We start from the raw sequence: 11474 nt of genomic DNA, 5'->3' as shown, positions 1-11474 counted from the left end.
GTCATGCCATATGCTTCCAGGCCGGCTTCGAGCTTTTATTGGGCCAGCCCAAGAGAGATGGGGCGAGGACCAAGAAGGAATTCAGACGATTACACGAAATATGCAATGGAATTGCAATGCAAGCACCGAGGGAGACGTAGTTACGTTTTTAACCACATAAAAAGGAAATCATATATATTCCGTCAATATAATGGTAGTAACAGTTTGAGGACTGGACACATTGCATTTCAAACGAATGATTTTAAAAGGAAATATCATATATATTCCATCACAAGATTACAGAACGACTTGACGCGAACACATGAATTTTAAATAGTAATGTCTACGTAATAATAATAATTAAATAACACAACCCGTTACCATGCATGCATAGATATTCATAGCAGACCAGTAGTACTATATGGGAACAGCGTTGCAAGTGACGTCGTCCATGCATGCATAGATGTTCAACAGTCCATGCATGCCAATGCCATGCGCGCGTCCGTCCGTCCGTCCGCTTAGTGCAGGTAGTAGGCGAGGAGGGAGAAGAGGAGCGCGGCGGGCGCGGCGGCGAGGGCGGGCGCGGCGCCGCTGGCGGAGGGCCCCGCGGCGGTGCCGGTGCCGGCGCCGGCGCCGGCGGCGCCAGCGGGGGCTTCGGCGGACGCCGACGACTCGGAGGCGGCTGGGGCGCCGGCGGCGGCGGCCTCGGTGGAGGCCAGCACTGCGGTGGCCGAGACGGCGACTACGAGGAGCGCGGCGATGAGGATCCTCTTGATCATCTCCATCTTTCTCTCGGGTTGGCGCGGTGGTACGTCGGCGGTCGGCTTGCCTGAGGGCTGAGGTCTCTCGGTTTTATTTGGATGTGCTGGCTTTTATTGGAGGCTGCTGGTTCACCTCTCGGTTTGCTTCTGCTGCTGTTTGGAGGAGGGGAGGACGGAGGGTTTTATACCCAGAGGGAGGCTGGGTGCGTGTGGTTGCGAGTGTAATCAGCGGCTAACTATTTATAGACTGTGATTAATTTAGAGATAGCTGTTAATTTAGAGCCAAGCAATTAGTATATGCATGTCCGAGGTGGAGCGGCACTTCCGCGACGATTATGGTCATTTTCGATCGATAGTTTCATCGCACTATTTTTAAGATTGTCACGTTAACATTTGTTTAATAAATAACAGTGTATACAGAGTTTCACTCTCTTCGTGTTAAATTGTATGTCACGTTATCATATTTACGAGCATCTCTAAGAAGCCGTTTGGTTCCTTTAGTCTAGGGACTAAAGTTTAGTTTCTACCATGTTTGGTTATAGGGACTAAAACTATTCAAAACACATTAAATGAATCATAAGATCAGAACTAAAATACCCTTTAACATTCTCCCGCCATTAGTACAACTGAAATAAAGAAGGGCAAAAAGTGAAATTTATATGGTTTAGTCCCTTTTAGTCACTCCTTGAGGGACTAGAGACTAAAACGGTTTAGTCCCTGTTTTAGTCCCACCGTTTGGTAATTTAGTTCCTAAATGTGACTATAATAGAGGGACTAATCTTTAGCCCATCAAACCAAACGACGCGTAAGAGACTATTCATTTTTAGCTTTCTATTTAACTATCTATTTACATTTTTATAAAGATTATACTATACATATATAGCATCTCAGTCCAACAGACTATCTATCTAGTTTGGCTAATCAGATAATTAGCCAAATTTGGCTAGTGACAGACAATTTGGAGGCTAGTCTATTGTAAAGTTATTTTGCTGTTTCACTTAAAAATAAAGTTATTTTGCTGTTGAGTAGCTAAAATTTGGTTTGTCGAGTCATTTAGCTAGTCACTTAGAGACGCCCTTATGTGGTATGTTTAGGGATGGGAACGGGGAATTCCCCATCGGGGAATAGCTCCCCTTCCCCGCGACAAAAAATTTATCCACGGTATCCCCATGAACGCTTGCGGGAAACATTTCTTTTTCATCCCCGTTCTCCGCGGGGATAAATCCCCAACGAGGATCCCCATCTCCATTTAAATTATAATTAAGACATATGTTCTTTGTTATTAATATTAAATATTATCACTTAGACACACATTGTTAGATGTAACAAATTATTATACATACATCAAAATAAACACATTTGTACAATTAGTGGTCTCTTGACAAGGTAATTATTTATTTTTGTCGTTAACTAGTATAAAAACATAGTCACGTGCATATTTAACGGGTCCCCACGGAGAATGGAGATTTAGAATGCTTCCTCGGCCTCATTCCCGTTTACCCGTCGGGGGGTAAATTTTTCCCGTTTATATCCCCGCGGGAGAAGTTTTTTCTCTATCCACTAATGGAGGAATTCCCCGCGAAGAATCAGAGATTGGGTCCCCATCGCCATCTCTAGGTATGTTATTCAATAAGAATGAAACTTAAAATTTCCACTGAGAATGGACTAAGAATGTGGTTCTACTCATTGGGAACGTATACCGTGCTGTACAGCTCCCGTTCTCATATGAACATATTAACCATTCCTCATCCAACCGTGGACGGATATTTTTCACTTTTCCGCTCTATATTTTTCACTTTTCCGCTCCCACCTCCACCTCCCTCCAGCATCTGTCTATTCTCTTGCAAAAAAACAAAACAAAAAAAAAAACCCTCCCGCCATACAGATCGAGCCTATCCCAACAAGGAGTTGACTGGTCTTCTTCTCCCTTTCGCGCTGGAAATGAAGTGTCCACGTCAAGGACACCCTGCAGCGAGCCTCCACTCCAGTCGCAATTCCTGTCGCCGTGAGGGAGAGCTGCCTCCTTCAGTCCTCCAGCCAAAACGGTGCAGTAGGGATGCCTCCTCGGCTCCTCCTCCAGCAAAAATTGTGTGGAAAGGCCTCTCCTACCAATCTAGTGCCGCCCTCCTCCTCTATCTGTTGTGCCACCATCGCCCGCCATTGCTGCATCGGCACTGAACGCCATTACTGCACCATCATCGCCCGCCTCTGCTGTGTCGGCCAAAAACAGGTGTACTGTGGGATGGAGACTCCTTGCGGCGCGGATAGCCAGGGAAACTATGCGATCGTCGTCGACCACAGGCAGATTGCTGATGGAGATGGTGGATATCGATTGATCATGCCTGAGATGGATAAGGGGGCACCACACTAGCCACGCAAGGGGACGACGACAGACACGTGCAAGCTATCTGTTATTAAGAATCTGTCATGTTTATATTAAATACTATGGCCAATAGTTTGTTAATGACCATCTCTGAACATTTCGTACACTGGGATTCAATTCAGATTACAAGCTTCAGTTTACAATCTTGAATTCAGCTTACAAGCTTCAATTCAGCTTCAGTTTACAATCTCCAGTTTACAGTCTTCAGTTTACAATCTTTAAAATAGTCATTATGCATGTAAGGAAAATAGTCTGTGGCCCATTCAACCATATGATTTTGATGTTTGATGATCAATATAATCTTATAGACTAATGTGTTTTCTAGTGTTTATGTTTATAGTTCACAAGATGCGGAGTGGTTTTGAACCAAGGTAATAAGGAGATAACCACTTCAAAGAAGACATTATAAATCATATTGAAGACCTTTATATATGCTAAGAGTCCAATACACCAAAAACTAGAAGTGGAATGCAAAGCCACAAACAAAAGTAAAGTTACAAAAAATGTATAGCTTTCTATTAGCTTTCAAAAAGTCCAAGATCATCAAAATCAGAGTTCAGAGCTAAGAGTTATGACCACAATACGAATTTAGGTGTGCTGAAAAAAATAGCAGCACAGGAGTGGACAGCACAAGCGGTCTGGTCCGCCAAATCTACTCAAATTGATATAGTTTCAACTCTGGGGTGTAGAGAATTTTATTAGTTTTCCAAAAAATCCAAGATTATCAAAATCGGAGTCCGGAGCTAAAAGTTAAATACGAGAAGCATCTTGTTCTGCGCAAGAGGTCCGATGCGCCACAGGACCGATACGACAAGTACGGAAGGTCCGGTGCGCCATTTTCAGAAGATCCAACGGCTACCTCTAACAGCTAGTACACGTGGAGGTCCGGTGCATAGATCCGATGCGCCACGGGAAGGTCCGCTGCGCCATAAAAAGCTACAACTTACTTTCTAATGGCTAATTTTGGTTTGGGGTCTATATATATCACACCACCCGACCATTTGGAGGTGTGGGAGAGCAAGCAACATACCAAGTGAGGTGAGGCACATCTCCATGGCTCCAAACACCTAGGTGCTTAATAAAACCACTCGGTGATTAGCGTAGATACTTTGCGAAGTGCTTAAGTTAGTTAGATTACTATTGTGTTTGCTCTAGGTTGTTCCTAGTAGATTGAGTGAGGTTAGAAAACCCCACAGAAACTCTCCGCCCTTGTGCGAGCCATTGTACTTGTACCAAATGGGGAAAGAGTCTTGCAATACCACATCACTCGTGATTGTTGTGTAGGCGCCACCGTGTACTAGAGAGAATAAGTCATGCGGCGTTTCGGTCGGAAGTTCGATAGTAAAGACGACGGGGAGCATCTGAGAGTAGGCCAGAACAGAGCACCACTTGCGCGTGGAAAAAGCCCACGACTCTCTTCGGAGTTACTCGGCCGAATGATTGGCCCTCGCGTGGGCTTCTTTGCATAGGGCACCAACAAGGATTAGTTAGAACCTTGCGTGGTTTTAGATATTTCGGTAAAAATATTTGCGTGTCAATAGGAGTTTGCATCTATACCTTTGTCTTTAAGCTTACACATTTATTATTTACTTAAGTTGCAATCTCTACTATTCCTAGCTTAGAATATAGGATTGGAACTTGGATTGCTAAGCTATTTTTGAGTAGAGATAGCAATACTTAGACAAAATCTAGTTTGCACATTATTGCTTAGTTATTTGCATAGGTTTTATTTAGTAAAATGATTTTTGCCCTAGATTAGTGAGAAAAATAGAAGTCCTAATTTACCCCGCATCAATATTTTCATAGAAGATATCCTCTCGATAGATAGTGTACTTAAACCTTTAGAATAGTCATTATGCACAACACCAATTTTTTCGCATACTAATCCTACATTACAAAGGTTCTTCCATGAATCTTTGCAATAAATTGTCCATAGTTCAAAATTTAAATTTCCAGATATTACTTGCCATGTACTCTATCTCAAATTAGAAGACGATAGCATTTTTTACAAGCTGTTGACGCCTTTTTGAAGCGCCAAACACTCAACAAGAACTGTGGCGGTGCCCTCTGCACAGGGGCGGACGGTCCGCGCGCAGGGGCCGGACGGTCCGCGCCCTGGTGCGAGGCGCGGCGATGCTCTCTTTACAGGGGCGGACGGTCCGCGGCCTGGTGCAAGGCTAGGGCTCCTGCCTGACGGCCGGACGGTCCGCGCGTACGCAGGGGCGGCGGAAGATCGCCGGCGACGCCTGGATCTCGCTCCCGGGAGGGACCCTGTCGGGGAGGAGAGATCCTAGGAGTTGTCTAGGCTCGGGTCGGCCGACCTAGACTCCTCTAATCGACGTAGAGTCGAAGAGAAGCGGAGAATTTGGAGATCGAGAGGCTAAACTAGAACTAGACTAGAACTACTCCTAATTGTACTAGAAATAAATGCGAAATAGAAGTTGTATTGATTCGATTTTTTCCTACAAATCGGTCGTATACCTCTCTATTTATAGAGGAGGGGGGCTGGACCCTTTACACAACTGAATTCCGAGCTAATTCCGCGAATCTAGCTTACAACCGTAGCATAAGACTCGGAACCCTAATCTACTCTGCGCACGCGCGGATCGTCCGGCCCACGGGCGCGGATTGTCCGGACCGCGGACTGTCCGGCCTCAGGGCCGGACCGTCCGCACGCTCAATTTGGTGCTAAACATATGCCCCCCTGCCTTTTGGTGGAGCTCGGCAAACCAAAAGCATCTTAACTCGATGTGATCACATCGGTTTTCTTAAACATCTTGCCACATACTAGGATGGTACTGCTTGAGGAAACGCCCATTCAAAGCTTTGGGTAAATCCTTGCCTTGTAATGTCTGTAGTAAATAGGCGTTACCAGATATTACCTGTTTTACTTTATAAGGACCTTCCCAGCTTGGCGACCATTTCCTAAACTTCCGGTCTTTATTCCTTAGAGGCAGGATGGTCTTCCACACTAGGTCCCCTACTTGAAATGACTTTGCTTTGACCTTCTTGTTGTAGGCCCTGGCTACCATGATCTTATCCTTTTCTATTGATCCCAAAGCTATCATCCTCTTGTCGGTCACCTCATCAATATTATCCATCATTGAATTGTAATAATCAGTAGTGGATAGATCATTTTGTCTAGCGAACCTGACAGCATTCAAACTTATTTCCACAGACAACACTGCCTCCTGCCCATAGACAAGCTCAAAAGGAGACACTTTAGTAGCACTATGTTTAGATATTCTGTGAGCCCATAGAGCTTTGGACAAAATCTTATGCCAATGCTTAGGATTATCCGATATCTTCTTTTTTATCAAGTTAATCAATGTCCTATTACTAGACTCGGCCTGTCCATTGGCCTGAGCATAATATGGAGATGAATTAAGCAACTTAATTCTATATAATTCAGCAAACTCATGTACCTCCTTTGACATAAAAGAAGTCCCTTGATCTGTAGTCAAGGTCTGGGGAATGCCGAATCTATGAATAATATGCTCAGTTACGAACTCAATTACCTCCTTGTGTGTCATGTTCTTTAGAGCAACGGCTTCAGTCCATTTGGTAAAGTAGTCAGTGGCAACTAACACGAACCGATGCCCCTTTGATGATGAAGGATGAATTTCCCCAATAAAGTCTAATCCCCATCCTCTGAAAGGCCAAGGCTTGATGATAGGATGTAATTCGGATGCAGGGACCAACTATAGGTCGCCGAATTTTTTACACACTTGGCAACCCTTGTAGTACTTGAAACTATCAGCTATCATATTAGGCCAATAAAAACCAGACCTTCGCAACAGCCACTTCATCTTTGGAGCCGATTGATGGGTACCACAAATTCCTTCATGTACTTCGGCCATGGCTAATATAGCATCATCTGGGCCCAAGCACTTAAGCAGGACGTCGTTGACTGTTCGGCGGTAGAGTTCATCACTCATCAAAACATACTTGAAAGTTGTACACCGAATGTTCTTATCTGTCCTAACATTGGGATTTCGTAAATAATTCGTTATGGGCGTCCTCCAATCTCCTGCATCGGCTTCATTATCAGCCGAATTGATTAGGAGAACTTTCCTGGTAACCCCGGACGGTCCGGCGGCGTCACGCGGACGGTCCGCGACCTAGGGATTTGGCCCTGCACTAGTTATCAGATTTTCAGTATTGTGAAATTTTCCTCTCTTTATCCGATAACCTGATGCATCTTGTGCCAAATTGTTAGCTCTATGATTCTCAACTCTAGAGATATGCCGAATACTGAATTCGTCAAAAGAATGGATTATGTTCCAACATTTTTCAAGGTAACTATTTAGAGTACCATCAAAACATTGATATTCTTCTATCACCTGTTGGACGACTAGCTGAGAATCACCAAATGCCTTTACATGTTTTACTCCCATACAATTTAAAAGCTCTAAACCGAACAAAAGGGCTTCATATTCGGCTTGATTGTTAGTGCAATAAGTTTTCAATCGGCTAGAGAAGTCAAATTAGACATTACTTGGTGAAACAAGCACAATGCCAATCCCTTGCCCTTCATTGCAAACCGATCCATCAAAATATAAAGTCCAAGGAGTAATAGTGAGGTATGATATGTCTAGTTTATGAGTATCATTAATCCGATGTTCTACAATAAAATCTGCTACGACCTGGCCTCTCATAGATTTCAGTGGTTCATAGGCCAAGTCATATTCTATAAGTGCATAAGCCCACTTACCAATTCTAACACTCATAATTGGGTTATGCAACATGTATTTAATTACATCGGCTTGACCAGAAACAGTGCAATGACTAGACAGTAAATAACACCTACACTTGGTGCATGCATAAAACAAGCATAAGCATAACTTCTCAATAAGAGTATACCTTGTTTCAACATCCACCAACCTCCGACTTAGATAAGTCACCACATGCTCCTTTCCTTTAGTTTCTTGTGTTAGAACAGCTCCAATGACCTTATCTTCAGCGGCAATGTATAATCGGAATGGTACTCCTGCTCGTGGTGCTTTTAATACGGGAGCCGAAGACAAGTATTTTTTAATGAGATCAAATGCTTCCTGCTGCTCTGCCCCCAAGCGAATTCGGCATCATTCTTAAGCCAAAGGATAGGGGTGAAGGCATCAATCTTCCCGGCTAGGTTAGAAATAAAACTTCGTAAATAATTCACCTTGCCGAGAAACCTCTGCACTTCGACTTTACAGGTCGGAGGCCCCACATTCCGAATAGACTTAATTTGGTCAGGGTCTATCTCTATGCCATGTTCATGGATGATAAATCCTAAAAACTTACCAGCCGACACCCCAAAAGCACATTTACGTGGGTCCATTTTCAAACCATACCGACGCATTTTATCAAAGGCTTTGCGTAAATCAGCTATATGAGAACTAAACTCAGCCGATTTGACTACGATATCATCAATGTAGACTTCCACAGTATTTCCTAACAACTCATAGAAAATCAAATTCATAGCCCTCTGATAAGTATTACCAGCATTTTTAAGACCAAATGTCATGACAACCCATTCAAATAAACCAATAAAGCCTGTACATATGAAGGCCGTTTTAGACGCATCCTCTTCGGCCATAAAAATCTGATTATATCTGACATTACCATCAAGAAAGCTAATAATTCTATTTCCTGATGCATTATTGATTAGTGTGTCGGCTATGGGCATGGGATACTCATCTTTAGGAGTTGCTCTATTTAAATTGCGAAAATCAATGCATACTCTAAGCTTACCTGACTACTTCTTCTCCACCGGCACAATATTGGAGACCCATTCTGCGTATCTGCAAGGTCTAATAAAATCAGCTTCTAGCAGTCGGTGGATTTCGTCCTTGATCCGTGGGAGAAGGTCTGGACGAAATGTTCTAGCTTTCTGCTTGAAAGGTCTGAAACCGGACTTAATAGGCAGTCGATGCTCTACGATCTCTCGGCTTAATCCAGGCATCTCAGTATAATTCCAAGCAAAGCAATCTGAATATTCCTTCAATAGACCGATCATCTCATTTCTAGGATCTGTCTCCAGGGTCTTGTTTACAAAAGTCGGCCTTGGAGTTTTACTATCTCGTATGTCAATCTCCTCCAAAGGATCGGCCGATGTAAACCCCTGTCCTAGTTTATCAAGATCTCTAAATTCCTCTATCATGTCCCCCATAGAGGAATCAGATGATCTTTGTGTGATGGCGGGCTTTCCAGTCTCGGGGACCGGATCATCCGTGACACTGTCTTTACGTTGCGGTAGATGTTCGGTCTTAAAGTCCGAACTGTTTTGTGAAAGACCAGACCATCCGGCCTTAGGAGCCGAACTATCCGTGACCAAAGACTCATGAACTTTGTGTGTACTCACCATTTAAACTTTATTTAGGATTTAGCCGATTCTCCATCGGCTCTAGCATAACAGGAATGAAACCTTTCTTATCTATACTTATGAACTGATAATCAGAAAAATCTACTCCTGTGAGACATGTAGCAGTCTCATAAGTCCAGAGTACAGGGGCATCGACCACAACAATACAGGCCGATACATCCGCATGTACTTGTTCTACATCATCGCCTACCCATTGTATCAACATTTGATGTAATGTAGACGGTATACATTGATTGGCATGAATCCAATCTCTGCCTAGGATTAAACTGTAATTTCCTTCTACATCAGCGACGAAGAATGCAGCAGCAAGGGTCTTAGTGCCGATGGTTAATTCAACGGCCGTAACTCCCCTGGCTTTGATCGAACTATCAGTTCCAACACCGCTGAGGGTCATGTTGGTCTTGACAAGCTCGTCATCTTGTTTACCTAATTTTCTGTATAATGAATAAGGCATTAGATTTACAACCGCCCCTCCATCTACCAACATCTTAGCAATCGATATCCCATCAATATGACCGCGCATGAAGAGCGGCTTTAAACGATTTACCGATTCCTTTGGTTTAGTAAAGGCGGCTTCTTTAGGACCAAAATTAAACTGGGCGACAACAAGTTCATCGTCGCCGACAATAGTACAATCGGCGGAAATGTAATATTATTCACGTCCATACCTGGGCGCTCTGGAGAAGCCTCGTAGTCGACCAGGTCTTCTTCAAGTAGGTCGTCTTCTTCCATTGATGTCGGTGTGTCGTCGGAGGCTTCCTGGTGAACGGCGGACGGTCCACGCGCAAGGGCCGGACGGTCCGCGCCTGGTGCAGGTTGTCCAGAGGCTCCCTGGTGAAGGACGGACGGTCCGCGCGTAGGGGCCGGACGGTCCGTGCCTGGTGCAGATTGTCCAGCCTTGCTGGCCGAGCTATCTGCCATACCTGTAGGGTGCTACACAAGTGTTGTTTGATTTTCTATTTTTGTGGCCGTTTGTTTTTCTTCAACGACCTTTGGTCTCCATTTCTTTTGCGGTGGCGGGTACTGTGGATGTGTGTCATTGAATATCTTTTCCGCCTCCTTCTCTTGGCTCTCCTTTGCTCTTAGGCGCTGTAACTTCCGCTTTTGGGACCGTGTCAATCCCGCTGGGCACCATCGAGGCATGGAGTATTTTGGATCGGCTGTTTTGATGGTAGTCGTATCTTCTTTTTTGGTTGTGTTGGCCGACTCACCAAAAATCATCGGCCCTTTATTATCTTCCTGTATGACAACATTTGCAGTGCCTATTTTGATGATGTCCTTTTTTGTTGTTCTTTGAGTTGGTGCAGGCATATGCCCCCCTGCCGGATTGGTCGGCCTTGGAGGCCGAGTAGTCTGGCAATCTTGTTGGGCCTGTGCCTGGTGACCGGATTCAGCAGCGCTCAATCGGTCTTGTACTGGCGGTGCCAACCTGTCGAATACAGATGTTTGGGGTGCCCCCCAAGCAGGGTACTGTGGAATCCCAAATGAATATGGTGGCATGCCCCACATTTTATTTGGAACATATGGTGGAGGCATGTATGTGTATGGATATGGCATAGGTGGATATGGAGGTGGATGTGTCCATGCAGGTATGTTAGGTCTCAATTGCACAGTGTGACCTTTCATTTCTTCCGATTGGTGAGGTAGTCCAATCGGCTTTACCTGACGTTGCTCTTGAACAGGTGAGCGGGGTCACTTTGCTGGCCAGTCACTGGGGCCGACCTTCTTTTTCACATATTTGGACAACAATTGATCGAAAGTCGAGCCGGGTCTGACCAGCCGACCAACTGCTTTAAAGTTATTTGTTTTCCACGTACCTATCTCTGGTCGTCATGGTTTGAATGTGTGTGGTCGTTGTGGGTCCTGAGTGTCGCCGGACCGTCCGCCAGAGGTCTTCGGACCGTCCGTGTTTGGGTGGCGGACCGTCCGTGATGCGCAGAATGGGTTCTTGCGCCTGCCTCCCCGTCTGTGTTTGCCCCCGAGT

The 11474-nt window shown here is 44.7% G+C and overlaps 1 protein-coding gene across 1 annotated transcript; it reads right to left on the bottom strand.

Moving 5' to 3' along the window:
- Positions 1-225: 225 nt before the first annotated feature.
- LOC100276631 (glycine-rich protein 2) lies at positions 226-898 on the bottom strand. The gene has a single exon (XM_008650847.2). The coding sequence runs from the start codon at positions 762-764 to the stop codon at positions 498-500; it is 267 nt and encodes an 88-aa protein (XP_008649069.1). The 5' UTR covers positions 765-898; the 3' UTR covers positions 226-497.
- Positions 899-11474: the final 10576 nt, after the last annotated feature.

Source organism: Zea mays, chromosome 6, assembly GCF_902167145.1.
Source record: "Zea mays cultivar B73 chromosome 6, Zm-B73-REFERENCE-NAM-5.0, whole genome shotgun sequence".
Classification (NCBI taxonomy): Eukaryota; Viridiplantae; Streptophyta; class Magnoliopsida; order Poales; family Poaceae; genus Zea; species Zea mays.
The sequence above is the reverse complement of the archived record's forward strand: the minus strand, read 5'-3'. Positions and strand labels throughout refer to the sequence as shown.

What these genes read in the sequence shown, in the direction of transcription:
- LOC100276631 (XM_008650847.2), bottom strand. Translation starts at nt 764, where the DNA reads ATGGAGATGATCAAGAGGATCCTCATCGCCGCGCTCCTCGTAGTCGCC.